We start from the raw sequence: 17,730 nt of genomic DNA, 5'->3' as shown, positions 1-17,730 counted from the left end.
CACCTTCACCACACGGACTGCAGCGGTTCAAGGCAACGGCTCACAACCACCTTCTCAAGGGGTAATTAGGGATGCAATAAATGCCGGCCTGCCAACGACGCCCACATCCCGTGAATGAATAATGAAAAAGAACCTTTTGAAGATTTATGTCTCATGCATGCCGCCCTCTTTCTAAGAAACAATATTTTTGCAGCACACAAGGGGATTTTATTTTCTTGGCTAACATGTTGCTTCAAGACGTCTCATCCGCCCCAACCCATTCACCACAGAAAAAAGACTACGAAAAATCTGCAACGGTTCTTCTCGTGGCCCTGTACTCTCGGATAAGGGAGTTTCACTGGCAAAACAACCGTCTATTCATCAGTACGGTGCCCTGTGCTAACATAAGAAATAGGAGCAGGAGTCAGCCATGCGGCCCCTTGAGCCTGCTCCGCCGTTCAATAAGATCATGGCTGATCATCGACCTCAACTCCACTTTCCCGCCCAATCTCCATATCCCTTGATTCCCCGAGAGTCCGAAAATCTCTCTCTCTCAGCCTGGAAACAAGCAGTCATTACTACATAAAATGAAAATGACTCAAAAACATACACATCTTCCTCACACATGGACATGTTCTCTCAGCTTCCTCACACAGGGACATGGCACGGTCTCTCGCTGGGGGAGAGGTGCTGTCTCTCGCTGGGGGTGGGGGAGAGCAGCCTCTCAGTGGGCACGGACTCTCGCTGGGCTGGGGGGAGGGGGAGCAGGCTCTCAGTGGGCACGGTCTCTCGCTGAGGGGGGGAGGGAGCAGCCTCTCAGTGGGCACGGTCTCTCGCTGGGGGGGGAGGGGAGCAGGCTCTCAGTGGGCATGGTCTCTCGCTGGGGGGGTGGGGGGAAGTGAGCAGCCTCTCATTGGGCACGGACTCTCGCTGGGCGGGGCGGGGAGCAGGCTCTCAGTGGGCACGGTCTCTCGCTGGGGATGGTGGGGGAGGAGCAGCCTCTCAGTGGGCACGGCCTCTCACTGTGGGGGGGAGGAGCAGCCTCTCAGTGGGCACGGTCTCTCGCTGGGCTGGGGGGAGGGGGAGCAGGCTCTCAGTGGGCACGGCCTCTCGCTGGGGGGGGGGGAGGAGCAGCCTCTCAGTGGGCACGGTCTCTCGCTGGGGGGGGGAGGAGCAGCCTCTCAGTGGGCACGGTCTCTCGCTGGGGGGGGGAGGAGCAGCCTCTCAGTGGGCACGGTCTCTCGCTGGGGGGGGGAGGAGCAGCCTCTCAGTGGGCACGGTCTCTCGCTGGGGGGGGGGCGGGGGAGGAGCAGCCTCTCAGTGGACACAGTCTCTCGCTGGGGGTGGGGGGAAGCAGCCTCTCAGTGGGCACGGTCTCTCGCTGGGGTGGGAGAGGAGCAGCCTCTCAGTGTGCACAGTCTCTCGCTGGTGGGGGGAGCAGCCTCTCAGTGGGCACGGCCTCTCGCTGTGGGGGGGGGGGGAGAGGAGCAGCCCCTCAGTGGGCACGGCCTCTTGCTGGGGGGGGGGGAGCAGCCTCTCAGTGGGCACGGTCTCTCGCTGGGGGGGGTGGGGAGCAGCCTCTCAGTGGGCACGGCCTCTCGCTGGGGGGGGGTGGGGAGCAGCCTCTCAGTGGGCACGGCCTCTTGCTGGGGGGGGGGGAGGAGCAGCCTCTCAGTGGGCACGGCCTCTTGCTGGGGGGGGGGAGCAGCCTCTCAGTGGGCACGGTCTCTCGCTGGGGGGGGCGGGGAGCAGCCTCTCAGTGGGCACGGCCTCTTGCTGGGGGGGGGGAGGAGCAGCCTCTCAGTGGGCACGGCCTCTTGCTGGGGGGGGGGAGCAGCCTCTCAGTGGGCACGGTCTCTCGCTGGGGGGGGCGGGGAGCAGCCTCTCAGTGGGCACGGCCTCTTGCTGTGGGGTGGGGGGGGAGCAGCCTCTCAGTGGGCACGGCCTCTTGCTGGGGGGGGGGAGCAGCCTCTCAGTGGGCACGGCCTCTTGCTGCTCTTGCTGGTGGGGGGGTGCAGCCTCAGTGGGCACGGTCTCTCGCTGGGGGCGGGGGGGGAGCAGCCTCTCAGTGGGCACAGTCTCTCGCTGGGGGGGAGCAGCCTCTCAGTGGGTACGGTCTCTCGCTGGGGGTGGGGGGGAGCAGCCTCTCAGTGGGCACAGTCTCTCGCTGGGGGGGAGCAGCCTCTCAGTGGGCACAGTCTCTCGCTGGGGGGGAGCAGCCTCTCAGTGGGCACAGTCTCTCGCTGGGGGTGGGGGGGAGCAGCCTCTCAGTGGGTACGGTCTCTCGCTGGGGGTGGGGGGGAGCAGCCTCTCAGTGGGTACGGTCTCTCGCTGGGGGTGGGGGGGAGCAGCCTCTCAGTGGGCACGGTCTCTCGCTGGGGGCGGGGGGGGAGCAGCCTCTCAGTGGGCACGGCCTCTCGCTGGGGGGGGGGGGGGAGGAGCAGCCTCTCAGTGGGCACGGATCTCGCTGGGGGTGGAGCAGCCTCTCAGTGGGCACGGCCTCTCGCTGGGGGGGGGGGGGCGGAGGAGCAGCCTCTCAGTGGGCACGGCCTCTCGCTGGGGGGGGGGGGGCGGAGGAGCAGCCTCTCAGTGGGCACAGTCTCTCGCTGGGGGGGGGGGGGGAGGGTAGGAGCAGCCTCTCAGTGGGCACAGTCTCTCGCTGGGGGGGGGAGGGGGGAGGGTAGGAGCAGCCTCTCAGTGGGCACAGTCTCTCGCTGGGGGGGGGAGGGGGGAGGGTAGGAGCAGCCTCTCAGTGGGCACGGCCTCTTGCTGGGGGGGGGGGAGCAGCCTCTCAGTGGGCACGGTCTCTCGCTGGGGGGGGGTGGGGAGCAGCCTCTCAGTGGGCACGGCCTCTTGCTGGGGGGGGGGAGGAGCAGCCTCTCAGTGGGCACGGCCTCTTGCTGGGGGGGGGGAGCAGCCTCTCAGTGGGCACGGTCTCTCGCTGGGGGGGGCGGGGAGCAGCCTCTCAGTGGGCACGGCCTCTTGCTGTGGGGTGGGGGGGGAGCAGCCTCTCAGTGGGCACGGCCTCTTGCTGGGGGGGGGGAGCAGCCTCTCAGTGGGCACGGCCTCTTGCTGCTCTTGCTGGTGGGGGGGTGCAGCCTCAGTGGGCACGGTCTCTCGCTGGGGGCGGGGGGGGAGCAGCCTCTCAGTGGGCACAGTCTCTCGCTGGGGGGGAGCAGCCTCTCAGTGGGTACGGTCTCTCGCTGGGGGTGGGGGGGAGCAGCCTCTCAGTGGGCACAGTCTCTCGCTGGGGGGGAGCAGCCTCTCAGTGGGCACAGTCTCTCGCTGGGGGGGAGCAGCCTCTCAGTGGGCACAGTCTCTCGCTGGGGGTGGGGGGGAGCAGCCTCTCAGTGGGTACGGTCTCTCGCTGGGGGTGGGGGGGAGCAGCCTCTCAGTGGGTACGGTCTCTCGCTGGGGGTGGGGGGGTGCAGCCTCTCAGTGGGCACGGTCTCTCGCTGGGGGCGGGGGGGGAGCAGCCTCTCAGTGGGCACGGCCTCTCGCTGGGGGGGGGGGGGGAGGAGCAGCCTCTCAGTGGGCACGGCCTCTCGCTGTGGGGGAGGGGGTGGAGGAGCAGCCTCTCAGTGGGCACGGATCTCGCTGGGGGTGGAGCAGCCTCTCAGTGGGCACGGCCTCTCGCTGGGGGGGGGGGGGCGGAGGAGCAGCCTCTCAGTGGGCACGGCCTCTCGCTGGGGGGGGGGGGGCGGAGGAGCAGCCTCTCAGTGGGCACAGTCTCTCGCTGGGGGGGGGGGGGGGGAGGGTAGGAGCAGCCTCTCAGTGGGCACAGTCTCTCGCTGGGGGGGGGAGGGGGGAGGGTAGGAGCAGCCTCTCAGTGGGCACAGTCTCTCGCTGGGGGGGGGAGGGGGGAGGGTAGGAGCAGCCTCTCAGTGGGTACGGTCTCTCGCTGGGAGGGTGGGGAGCAGCCTCTCAGTGGGCACAGTCTCTCGCTGGGGGTGGGGGGGAGCAGCCTCTCAGTGGGCACAGTCTCTCGCTGGGGGTGGGGGGGAGCAGCCTCTCAGTGGGCACAGTCTCTCGCTGGGGGGGAGCAGCCTCTCAGTGGGTACGGTCTCTCGCTGGGGGTGGGGGGAGCAGCCTCTCAGTGGGCACAGTCTCTCGCTGGGGGGGAGCAGCCTCTCAGTGGGCACAGTCTCTCGCTGGGGGGGAGCAGCCTCTCAGTGGGTACGGTCTCTCGCTGGGGGTGGGGGGGAGCAGCCTCTCAGTGGGCACAGTCTCTCGCTGGGGGGGTGATCGTTTTTCCTGTAATTTGTTGGCCTCTAGCTCGATTGCTTGTCCACGTTTGCAGTGAAATCACTGGTTTGAATGTTCCTGGCTGCTATCAGCAATGGGAAGGTTTGCTCCCAAAACGTCACCAAACCCTCCCACTCACCCCACATGAACTCATCTGTTTCCCTTATGGCAAAGTGGACAAAAATACACAAAACAGGCTTTAAATAAAATTACAGACAAACAGCAAATTTCAATCAAAAATCACGCTAAGCGAACAATAATTGCCCACCCCCCGGATAACCCGGTCACACCCCTCCGTTTGGGAACCTCTGCTTTAGAATATATAAATAAATCTGTCATTGTATCAGAAAAGAAATAACTTACGTTTGTTAGAGTCTTTCACATCCTCAGGAAATCCCAAAGCGATTCACGACCAATGAAGTACTTTTGAAGTACACAGTGTTTTGACGGAAACACAACCGCCAATTTGCATACAGCAAGCTCCCACAAACAGTTAATGAAAAAAGTGAACAGTTAATTTGTTATTGGTAGTGTTGGTTAAGGGAGGAATGGTCACCTGGAGAACGATACTATGGTTTCTTTCTTACATCCATCTAAACAGTTCACGGTTCCATCTAAAGCAAGCTCCCTCCTCAGCACTGCACGGCACTGACTGTGTCTGTCTCCATTATGTCCTGTAATAAATAGTGCAAGGGCTCATTGACAGATTCAGTGAGTGGGCAAAACTGTGGCAGATGGAGTTCAACGTGGGCAAGTGTGAGGTCATCCAATTTGGATCCGAGAAAAATGATCAGCATATTTTCTAAATGGTGAGAAATGAGGAAGTGTGGAGGAGCCGAGAGATTTAGGGGTCCATGTACATAAATCCCTAAAAACTAATGGACAGGAACAAACAGTAATTATAATTATAAAGACGAATGGAATGTTGTCCTTTATCTCTCAGGAGCCGGAATACACAGGGGCGGAAGTTATGCTACAGTTATATAAAGCCCTGGTTAGACCCAAATCTGGAGCAGTGCGTCCAGTCCTGGGCCCCACCCCTCAGGGAGGATAGATTGGGCCTGAACTTGGTGATCTTTCCCCCACTGCTGCTGGTGAGTTTTTTGGGTGGTCTCCCCTCGGTGCCAGTTTCCGCTGGGCCCCCCGCCGGTGGGAGAGGGGGGTAAGGACCGCTGGGAACCGCCCGCTGACACTGAGGATGTGTCCTCCCGCCCACCGAGCTGGCAGCTCCAGCTAGCTGATCCCAGACCAAGGGTCCGACCCCGGATCTTCCAGCTGGGTGTGGGGGGGCTGCGCACGGGACCTACGGACTGAACCATCAGTGGGAGTGGGAGAACCGTGTATCACAACTGATGGACTATCTCCTCCCCTGTGCATTTACACACACTTTCTGCAGCTTTAGATACCTCCTTATATCAGTTAGTATGACCATTAGTATGGTCGCTGTCCGAGCACACTGTGCACCTCTCCACCGTGTTACATGTGACACCTTGTTTCCAAATCACTATTGGAAGAAAGCTTCCTCTTTCTAAAAGAAACGGCAGGTTTTTGGGAGCTCTCTGCGGACTCTGGGTGAGTGTGCTGTCCAGTGTGACACTGAGAGGGAGCTGCCAAGTGCAATACCTGGTCTCGGACATTGGGGAGGTAGTGGGGCAACGACTGTTTGCCTTGGTCCAACAGGGGTCAAAATCAGCTTGGGTTCCTGCTGTTCACACGAACATACACATTCAGTGGGCAGGAGAAGACCAGCTGGTTCATTGAGCCTGCCCCACACCATGCTGGTCAGAGCATTATAACTAAACACTTCTTCCCTCAGCCCACCGCCACCATCTCACCCCCACCCCTGCAGCTGTGTAATCTCCCGGGAGAGGCAAAAAGAATCTTGCGGCACAGAAGGAGGACATTCGGCCCATCGTGCCTGTGAAAGAGCGAGCCAATTAGTCCTACTCCCTTGCTCTTTCATAGCCCTGAAAATTTTTCCTTTTTAAGTATTTATCAAATTCCCTTTTGAAAGTTACTATTGAATCTGCTTCCACCATCTTTTCAGCCAGTGCGTTCTTGGTCATAAGACTATAAGAAATAGGAGCAGGAGTAGGCCATACGGCCTCTCGAGCCTGCTCCGCCATTTAATACGATCATGTTTGATTCGATCATCGACTCAGGTCCACTTCCCCGCCTACTCCCCATAATCCCTTATCGGTTAAGAAATTGTCTATCTCTGTCTTAAATGTATCCAATGTCCCGGCTTCCACAGCTCTCTGAGACAGGGAATTCCACAGATTTACAACCCTCTGAGAGAAGAAATTTCTTCTCATCTCTGTTTTAAATGGGCGGCCCCTTATTCTAAGATTATGCACCCTAGTTCTAGTCTCCCCCATCAGTGGAAATATCCTCTCTGCATCCATCTTGTCAACCCCCTCATAATCTTATACGTTTCGATAAGATCACCTCTCAGTCTTCTGAATTCCAATGAGTAGAGGCCCAACCTACTTAACCTTTCCTCATAAGTCAAACCCCTCATCTCTGGAATCAATCTAGTGAACCTTCTCTGAACTGCCTCCAAAGCAAGTATATCCTTTTGTAAATATGGAAACCAAAACTGCACGCAGTATTCCAGGTGTGGCCTCACCAATACCCTGTATAACTGTAGCAAGACTTCCCTGCTTTTATACTCCATCCCCTTTGCAATAAAGGTCAAGATTCCATTGGCCTTCCTGATTACTTGCTGTACCTGCATACTAATCTTTTGTGTTTCATGCACAAGTACCCTCAGGTCCCGCTGTACTGCGGCACTTTGCAATCTTTCTCCATTTAAATAATAACTTTCTCTTTGATTTTTTTTCTGCCAAAGTGCTTGACCTCACATTTTACAACATTATACTCCATCTGCCAAATTTTATCCCACTCACTTAGCCTGTCTATGTCCTTTTGCAGATTTTTTGTGTCCTCCTCACACATTGCTTTTCCTCCCATCTGTGTATCATCAGCAAACTTGGCTACGTTACACTCAGTCCCTCCTTCCAAGTCATTAATATAAATTGTAAATAGTTGGGATCCCAGCACTGATCCCTGCGGCACCCCACTAGTTACTGGTTGCCAACCAGAGAATGAATCATTTATCCCGACTCTCTGTTCTCTGTTAGTTAGCCAATCCTCTATCCATGCTAATATATTACCCTCAACCCCATGAACTTTTATCTTGTGCAGTAACCTTGTGGCACCTTGTCAAATACCTTCTGGAAGTCCAAATACACCACATCCACTGGTTCCCCTTTATCCACCCTGTTCATTACATCCTCAAAGAATTCCAGCAAATTTGTCAAACATGACTTCCCCTTCATAAATCCATGCTGACTCTGCCTGACGGAATTTTGCTTTTCCAAATGTCCTGCTACTGCTTCTTTAATAATGGACTCTAACATTTTCCCAACCACAGACATTAGCCTAACTGGTCTATAGTTTCCCTGCCTTCTTTTTTTAAATAGGGGCGTTACATTTGCATCATGATCATCATAACTCGCCGCGTAAAAAACATCTCCTCTGGTTCTTTTGCCAGTTATCTGAAATCTGTGCCCTCTGCTTACCAACCCCCCTGCCAGTGGAAACAATTTCTCCCTATTTACTCTGGATACCCCTCAAGAACACCTCTATTAAATCTCCCCATCACCTTCTCTGCTCTAAGGACAACAATCCAGTCTCTGTATCCAACTGAAGTCCCTCATCCCTGGTCCCACTCTAGTTAATCTCTGCACCCTCTCCAATGCCTTGATATCCTTCCTAAAGTGCGGTGCCCAGAATTGGACACAATAATCCAGCTGGGGCCTAAAGGCTGTCTTGCTTTTGTACTCTATGCCTCTGTTTATAATCACTGTTCATTCTCTCCCCTCACCAGCCGCTAAAAAGTGTGCAGCAGGAAGGACAGGATCAGACTCAATTGTGGTACCCTCTGAAGATCTGTCTGTCTTATCTCCCCGGCCGTGCACCTGATGAATGGCTGTTTGAGCAATGTAGCATGTGGCTGCAGGGGAATCACACCCCGGGGGGTGGTGCCTTTAACTATAAGGAGCGAGAACTGGGGGAATAAATTAGAGAAAAGCTGTGGGGACTGCGATTATTGTACTAACTGGTAGTGTTTCTTCATAGGGAAGCCCAACAGCAACGTCCAATGGGAGGATGGCAATGTGGATGTGACATCAGTCCAGGACCCCATTAGAATTGCCTACGTCCTTGTTGTTCACGGTAGAGCCATCAGGCAGCTGAAGCGGCTAATCAAAGCCATCTATCATCAGCACCACTTCTACTACATCCACGTAGACAAGGTAGGTGCTGCCGCAGTCCTGATGGATATGAATGCAGTGGTCACTGCTTGTTGTGTGGCTGAGAGCTTCACTTGCTTATTACACATATTGCAGCAAAGCACTAATGGTGCTGACATGGTTTCCGATACAAGGGCACAGATTAAAAATGGAGACGTATGGAGTAAGAAGTGAAATTGTGGGAAAAGGGGGAAACTGTTTCAATCCAGAGGGCATCAATGCCCAGGAAAGATATATTGGCCTTGGAGTGGGTACAGCACAGATTCACCAGAATGATATTGGAGCTAAATTATGAGGACTGGTTGCATAGACAAGGCTTGTATTCCCTTGAGTTCAGACGTTTGATCTGATAGAGGTGTTTAAAATGATAAAGGAATGAAATATTCCAGAACATGGGCACACAATCCTAAAATTAGAGCTCGGTCATTTAGGAAGGAAGCACTTTTCACACAAAGGGTAGTGGAACCCCTCCCCCCTCCCCCAAAGGTTGTGGATGCTGGGGTCAGTTGAAATTTTCGAGACTGAGGTGGATAGAGTTTTGTTGGGTAAGGGTATCAATGGAAAAAGGAGCAACGGTGAATGGAGTTAAGATACAGGTTAACCATAATCTACCAGAATGGCGGAACAGTCTCGAGGGGCTGAATGGCCTGCTCCCATTCCTATGTTCCTAAACAGTAATTGAGTTGTGGAATAATGTCCAGGGAAGGATATTGAGCGGGGAGTAAATGGGTATCTGAAGAGGGAAGGGATTGAGAAATACAGACCCATTGTGAACATCGGATGTCCCCTATTTTGCATCCCTTTTGATGGCGAGCCGATTTATTTTTGCCAGCTCTCGCCACTCCTCTGACAATGATGCCAACTCTCGCTGAGCTTCATCTCCACCTGCCGGCAGCCCCGTGGTACCTCACCCACGGATCTCCTGCTCAGGAGAGTTTTGGCAGGCTCTTTATCTGCAGAGCTCATGCTAATCGGATTCTTGTCCACATTTGAGAATAGATAGGTGGTTGAAGGAAAGAGGTGGTAATGGACCTTAAAGAGGGGGCAATTTCGGCCCCTTACACTCCAACCAACTCTACTTCACTACTTCCCAAATTGCCCTTTGTTTTGCTATTTATCTATAAATAATATAAAATCAACTAATATGTATAAATAAGGATAGAATGTATGATTTTAAAATGGAGATTGAATGATGTCTGTACGCCAATAATCCCCTCTCCCTCTCACCCCTACACTGGGATTCAGCCTCACAATGTGAAATGCCCCAGGACATTGACTAGGATTTCAAAAGTTGAAATCAAAAGAAATGTATAGGGAGAAATTAAAATTGTGTATCTTTTCAGAAGGCAGTCAATAAGCTGCCACACAAGGTTGTTACATAAGATTAGGGCTCAGGGGATTGGGGTAATATATTAACATGGATTGAGGATTGGTTAATGGACAGAAAACAGAGAGTAGGAATAAATGGGTCATTTTGGGTTAGCAGGCTGTAACTAGTGGGGTACCACAAGGATCGGTGCTTGGGCCTCAGCTATTCACAATCTATATCAATGACTAATATATCCAAGTTTGCTGACAATACAAAGCTAGGTGGGACAGTAAGCTGTGAAGAAGATGCAAAGAGCCTGCAAAGGGATAAAGTGTTTGAGCAAGAACATGGCAGATGGAGTATAATATGGGGAAGTGTGAAATTATCCATTTGGTAGAAAGAATGGAAAAAAAGAATATTTTTTAAAAGGTAAGAGACTAGTAAATGTTGTTATGCAGAGAGATTTGGGTGCTCTTGTAAACAAATCACAGAAAGTTAACGTGCAGGTACAGCAAGCAATTAGGAAGGCAAATGGTATGTTGGCCTTTATTGCAAGGGGGTTGGAGTATAAGAGTAAGGAAGTCTTCCTGCAATTATATAGAGCCCTGGTGAGACTGCACCTGGAGTACTGTGTACAGGTTTGGTCTCTTTACCCGAAGAAGGATATACTTGCCTCAGAAGCAGTGCAACAAAGGTTCACTAGCTTTATTCCTGGGATGAGAGGGCTGTCTTATGAGGAGAGACTGGGTAGAGTTTATATTCTCTGGAGTTTCGAAGAATGGGAAGTGATTTCATTGAAACATATAAAATTCTTACAGGGCTTGACAGGGTAGATGCTGGGAGGATGATTCCCCTGGCTGGAGAGTCTAGAACCAGGGGTCACAGTCCCAGGATAAGGGGTCGGCCATTTAAGACTGAGATGAGGAGAAATTTCTTCACTCAGAGGGTTGTAAATATTTGGAATTCTCTCTCCCAAGCGGGCTGTGGATGCTCTGTTGATGAATATATTCAAGACTGAGATCGATAGATTTTTTGACTCTTAGGGAATCAAGGGATATGGGAATCGGGCAGGAAAGTGGACTCGATGTAGAAGTTCAGCCATGATCTTATTGAATGGCGCAGCAGACTCCAAGTGCTGTATGGCTGACTCCTGCTCCTATTTCTTATGTTCTTATGTATCTTGTTTACAAAAAATAAAGTACACAATTAGACTGATAGAATGATATATCACAGAAGGAGGTTATTCAGTCCATCGTGCCTGGGCTGGCTCTTTGAGAGAGCTGTCCAATTACTGCCCTGCTCCCTCCCTATAGCCCGGCACATTTTCTGCTTCAAGTATTTATCCAATCCCCCTTTGAAAGTTATTATTGAATCTGCTTCCACCGCCCTTTTAGGCAGTGCCTTCCAGAGCAAATAGGGCTCTATAAATGGCCCTAGCACTCCCGGATTAGGAAGAAGAAATCTGCCAGGAAGAAACCTTCCCACGCCTGATCACTCGCCAGTGACCCCTACCTTAAAAGTGCATGTGTGTATAGGGCAGGATTGGACTGAGCTTCGATGCTGCTCAGAGCACACCATCCCTCCGACACTCACTGTCCATATGTACACATAAAGGGCCTGAGGCACCAGAGAGCAACAGGTGCCTTTGAACCATCTGTCAGTCGCTGGTTTTAGGAGAGGAAGGCAGGACACTGGACTGTGTACAAGTTGGCCACTCGGGTTTGATTAGAACTCGCCTATAAACAAAACCTTTTGTGTAAAAGTGAATTTACTCTGCCACATGTATATGTGACTGACAGCTTCACAGCAGTTACCTTACCGGGCAGTCCTGGTAAATAGATCACCCATTCTTCCAGGACATTTACAAAACAGATGATGCTGGTGTTGGTTTGATATGACGGTCTGATTTCACCCTTGATTCCATAATAGTCTGCTAGTTTGGTTAGTCAGTGGCCTGCCTGGTGTGGGATTAAAGCAGGCAGACTCGCCTGGTGGCAGGCTTGGCATTGGGTCAGTACTGAGTTGCTGGGTCTCAGCTAGGCTGGCAGTGCAGTGCCCATGCGTGAGGACGGAGGCAGAAGATCAGCCCATCATTAATGCAGTGCCCCCTGCTGGCACTTGCTCGTACACTTCACCACCCATGCCTTCCTACCCACCTCCAGCGCCACTTGCTTCTGTGTCCACCCGGGGAACAAAAACCTCCCTCAAATCACTCACAACAGCACTTTCAAACTCCCAACTGCCGAGCCTCTGGCCCACCATTCATCGCAGTCAACCTGGTTGTTGCCCTGGTAACAGCCCCTCTCCCTATCTTCACTCCCTCCAGTGCAAAGAGTGCAGACTTGGTCACATCTGGTGCACAGTTGCTTCAGCCATTTGTCACCAGATCTGGCTGGACCACATAAAGTGGAATCGGGCTTCGTTCTCCTTTGCCAAAACCACCCACTCCAAGATCAACCGAGACAGTAAAGGTCACAACATAGATAACTGCCATTTATATAGCGCCTTTAACGTTGGGTAACATACCAAGGTGCTTCATCTTGAAAATAATCCCTAGCTTCTTTTCTCCTCGATCAACCGTCAGCTTAAACCCTGCACCCTCCCCTCCAACAATGGCGAGGAGTTCATGGACTACTTCGTCATTAAGATTGAGACCAGCAGTTTCTGCTACTTCCTCTGCCGCCTTTGACCCTGTTTCTCCAGTTTCTCTCCTATCTTACCTCATGCCCTCTCTGAGCTCATCTACCTCCTGCTCCCTCGACTATTCCCACCAAACCGCTGACCGGCCAACATCCCTTCCTAACCCCCATGCTCGCTGACATTGTAAGTGTTTCGATCTCCTCAGGTACTGTCCCCCTCCCTTTCAAAATTGCTGACATCACCCCCTCCTCAAAAAACCCACCCTTGACCCTTCTGTCCTTGCAAACTACCACCCGTTTCCTTTCCCTGTCATTGAACGTGTTGGTGCCCCGCACCCCCCCCCCAGATCTGTGCTCATCTTTTCTGCAACTCCATATCTGAATCTCTCCAATCAGGTTTCCGTCCCTGCCACAGTTCTGGAACGATCCTAATCAAAATCTCAAATGACATCCTCTATGACTGTGACCACGTTAACCCTGACGTTTCTGCAGCCTTTTACACAGTTGGCCACAGAAAAAGGCTGGAAGAGGTGACAGAAATAGGGAGGGGTGAGGCCATGGAGGGATTTGAAAACCAGGATAGGAATTTTAAATTTGAGGCATTGTTGGACCGGGAGCCAAAGTAGGTCAGCGAGCACAGGGGTGGTGGGTGAGCAGGACTTGGTGCGAGTTAGGACACAGGCAGCGAGCACAGGGGTGGTGGGTGAGTGGGACTGGGTGCGAGTTAGGCCATGGACAGCGAGCACAGGGGTGATGGGTGAGTGGGACTGGGTGCGAGCTAGGACACAGGCAGCGAGCACAGGGGTGATGGGTGAGTGGGACTGGGTGCGAGCTAGGACACAGGCAGCGAGCACAGGGGTGGTGGGTGAGTGGGACTGGGTGCGAGTTAGGACATGGGCAGCGAGCACAGGGGTGATGGGTGAGTGGGACTGGGTGCAAGTTAGGACACAGGCAGCAGAGGTTTGGATGAGCTCAAATTTATAGAGGTGGAAGTTGAATAGTCAAGTTTAGAGATAACAAAGGCATGGATGAGAGCTTCAGCAGCGAATGAGCTGAGGCAGGGGCGGAGGCGAGCGATGTTACGGAAGTGGAAATAGGCGTTCTGAGTTATGCCGCAGATATGTGGCTGGAAACTCATTTCAGGGTCAAATGTGACACCTAGGTTGCGAACAGTCTGGTTCACCCTCAGATTGATGCTGATGAGAGCGATGGAGTCAGTGGTTAGGGAACGCAGTTTGTGGCGGGGACCAAAGATAATGGCTTCGAGCTTTGGATGAGCTCAAGTTTATAGAGGGTGGAAGATGAAAGGCTAACCAGGAGTGCGTTGGAATAGTCAAGTCTGGAGGTAACAAAGGCATGGATGAGGGCTTTAGCAGCAGATGAGCTGAGGCGGAGGCAGAGTCGGGCGATGTTACGGAGGTGGGAGTAGGCGGTGCTGGTTATGGTGTGGATATGTGGTCGGAAGGTCAGCTCAGGGTCAGATATGAGACCAAGGTTGCAAACGGTCTGGCTCAGCCTCAGACAGTGACCAAGGAGGGGGACGAATTTGGTGGCAGTGGCGGGGACCGAAAACAATGGCTTTGGTCTCCCCAATATTTAGTTGGTGGAAATTTCTGCTCATCCAGCACTGGATGTCAGAGAAGCAGTGTAACAAATCAGGTATAGTGGAGGGGTCGAGAGAAGTGGTGGTGAGGTAGAGCTGGGTGTCATCAGCGTACATGTGGAAACTGACACTGTGTTTCCGGATGATGTCGTCAAGGGGCAACATGTAGATGAGAAATAGGAGGGGGCCAAGGATAGATCCTTGGGGGACACCAGAGGTAACGATGCGGGGGTGGGAAGAGAAGCCGTTGCAGGTGATTCTCTGGCTACGATTAGATCGATAAGAATGGAACCAGGCGAGTGCAGTCCCACCCAGCTGGACAATGGAGGAGAGATGTTGGAGGAGGATGTACCCGGTGTGCTAGAGGAAGGAGGGGCAGGGAGGAAAGGCAGAGGCAGCCGAACAGATGGTCTCAATCTTCGTGTTACTGCATTAAAGGCGTAATATAAATACAAGTCGTTGCTGCCAAGACCACAGCCGGACGCACTCAATGCCTGCAAGAGACGTGGCGAGGAACTTGAAGACTTTTGCTCTTTGTTTTCATTCTGCACCAACAAATCAGCTACAGACCATGCAGACAAAGTGTCTTTTTGAAGATGAAGTATGCGCAGCTCTGAGGAGAAGCTGCTGGTTACATGGTTAATGTAGCAGTGAGAGGCCACGCAGCTCTCGATCCACAGGCCTCTGCCCTGCAGTCTGGCTGGCTGTTCAGTGGCTTGTGGAAAATCTCCCATCAAGCTAATGTTGAAAATAATTTCCACCTAATGCTGCGGTGCTATTTTTAGCCGGGCTGATGGCTCAGCAGCTGTGCTTTGCAGATGGAGATTCATTGCAGTCAGCATGGGATCATCACTTCTCCCCTTAACAAGGTGAAGACTTCAATGACATTTCCGTCCCATAGTACTCACTGAGCTTTCGCCACCCTTCCCTCCCTGAATCCCCCTGGGAATGGGGTCCCACCTGCCTCCAGTCTCTTGCCCAAGAACCCTTCTCCACAGCCAGCGCTGATCCTGTCCTTGCCTTTTCCAGCATGTGTCGCTCAATGGCCGTGAGCAGCAGGATAACAGGCTGATTTTATTTTTAAGCCCCTATTGTGCAGAGGCATTGAAGCTAATTATATCGTTAACTAAAGTCCCCCCCCCCACCGGACCCAAAGATCAGCCAGGGCCCCTGCTTCTCATCAGGATCCAGTGACGCCTGGTCCTTCTGCTATCCCGCTCGAGATCAGCTAACTCGGCCCAGTGTGGGCACTGAGCAGGGAACATGCTGGTTTGTGTTGGCCAATAAGATGCCTTGATCCACTCAGCCGTCCTACAGCGAATGCAGTGCCACAGGGTAAAGGTAACTCAGGAGACAGCAGCCTGGGCTCTTGGTTGTTTGTTGGAAGTAGGGATGTAAGCATGTGGAGAGTGTGAGAGCTGGGACAGGTGCTGAGCAACAGGCTGTGTGACTCCAGACACTGGCTTGTGCACAGTTATTATATTGAAGTGATAGATTCAAAAAATCTATTGAGGTTATGAGGGTATAGCACAGCCCAGCGACTCCGGGAGTAGGTAGGAACCCAATTTATTTTTCAATTTTGAAGGGATGCAGGAGGTTAAAGGCAGCAAGAATCTAAAAGGAGAAAGCTTTAAATGTAACTTGTTTAAAGAAAGTTTAAAATATTTATCTTAAACTTAACCTGAGGCAAATGGAGTCTCCTGAGAAATTGCCAGAGAGCTGGGTAGCTGAAGCCCCATCTAGTGGTAGAAGTGTATAGCTGCAGGTGTGACAGTGTCACAGCTAGCTTTTCAATCGAAAATCCTATCGTGGCGCCACCTGGAGGCGTGCCAGAATGGTGGTGACTGAATAAGGAACGCGCACCATATGTGGCAGATTTAATATATTAGAGTTTTAGATTTTAGCCGTGGCTCAGTGGGTAGCACTCTCGCCTCTGCTTCAGAAAGTTGTGGGTCCAAGATCCTCTCCAGGAACTTGAGCCTATAATCCAGGCTGACACTCCAGTGCGGTGCTGAGGGAGTGCCGCACTGTTGGAGGTGCCATCTTTCAGATGAGACTTTAAACCGAGGCCCCATCTGCTCTCTCAGGTAGACATAAAAGATCCCAATGGCACTATTTCGAAGACGAGCAGGGGAGTTATCCCCGGTGTCCTGGACAATATTTATCCCTCAAATAACATAACAAAAATAGATTCTCTGGTCATTATCACATTACTGTTTGTGGGAGCTTGCTGTGTGCAAATTGTCTGCCGTGTTTCCCACATTACAACAGTGACTACACTCCAAAAGTACTTCATTGGCTGTAAAGCACTTTGAGACATCCGGTGGTCGTAAAAGGCACTATATAAATGCAAGTCTTTTCTTTCCCAGAGTTTATTCAGTCTATCAGTACGAGCACACGATATGCAAAATCACACTTAAGCCAGCAACAATGAATTTTGTAGAGCTGATGTATAGAGTGTTTACACCCATCATTACACTTCCCTTACATCCTGGAGGTAACATTGTTCTCCTGTTCTCTCCCAATTTATAGAGCTTGTTCTAGGTCACGGGCTCCTTGTCCTTCCAAAGATTTTATCCAGAATAACACTACAGTAGTGTTGATGTGAGGAGGTGTGACATATTTCTCAGCCAATTCACAGCCACTGGAGGAAGTGATTCAGTGGGGAAACAGTCAGTGCTGTCCTGTCGCTGGAAATCCGAAACCAAGAGGAGCTTCTGATAGTCAATAGAAACTAGGGTCCTCAACTTAAGGAAAGCTAACTTCGATGGCATGAGGCGTGAATTGGCTAGAATAGACTGGCAAATGATACTTAAAGGGTTGACGGTGGATAGGCAACGCCAAACATTTATAGATCACATGGATGAACTTCAACAGTTGTTCATCCCTGTCTGGAGTAAAAATAAGACAGGGAAGGTGGCTCAACCGTGGCTAACAAGGGAAATTAAGGATAGTGTTAGATCCAAGGAAAAGGCATATAAATTGGCCAGAAAAAGTAGCAAACCTGAGGACTGGGAGAAATTTAGAATTCAGCAGAGGAAGACAAAGGGTTTAATTAGGAGGGGGGAAATAGAGTATGGGAGTAAGCTTGCCGGGAACATAAAAACTGACTGCAAAAGCTTCTATAGATATGTGAAGAGAAAAAGATTGGTGAAAACAAACATAGGTCCCTTGTAGTCGGACTCAGGTGAATTAATAATGGGGAACAAAGAAATGGCAGACCAATTGAACAAATACTTTGGTTCTGTATTCACGAAGTAATATGCAAATGACCTTCCGGATGCACTGGGGGACTGAGGGTCTAGTGAGCAGGAGGAACTGAAGGATATCCTTATTAGGAGGGAAATTGTGTTAGGGAAATTGATGGGATTGAAGGCCGATAAATCCCCAGGGCCTGATTGTCTGCATCTCAGAGTACTTAAGGAGGTGGCCCTAGAAATAGTGGATGCATTGGTAATCATTTTTCAAGTCTATCAAAGCTGGATCAGTTCCTATGGACTGGAGGGTAGCTAATGTAACACCACTTTTTAAAAAAGGAGGGAGAGAGAAAATTATAGCCGGTTAGCCTGACATCAGTAGTGGGGAAAATGTTGGAATCTATTATTAAGGATGAAATAGCAGCGCATTTTGAAAGCGGTG

The 17,730-nt window shown here is 52.0% G+C and overlaps 1 protein-coding gene across 1 annotated transcript in view; it reads left to right on the top strand.

Annotated features, from left to right (window-relative positions):
• The window catches only part of xylt2 (xylosyltransferase II), a 370,823-nt gene that overhangs the window by 282,865 nt on the left and 70,228 nt on the right, over positions 1 to 17,730 (top strand). The window contains exon 3 of the mRNA XM_070857420.1: positions 8,368 to 8,543. Coding sequence (XP_070713521.1) covers positions 8,368 to 8,543 — 176 coding nt within the window. The remainder of the gene's footprint in view (positions 1 to 8,367; positions 8,544 to 17,730) is intronic.

Source organism: Pristiophorus japonicus, chromosome 16 (genome assembly GCF_044704955.1).
Source record: "Pristiophorus japonicus isolate sPriJap1 chromosome 16, sPriJap1.hap1, whole genome shotgun sequence".
NCBI lineage: Eukaryota > Metazoa > Chordata > Chondrichthyes > Pristiophoridae > Pristiophorus > Pristiophorus japonicus.
The sequence above is the reverse complement of the archived record's forward strand: the minus strand, read 5'-3'. Positions and strand labels throughout refer to the sequence as shown.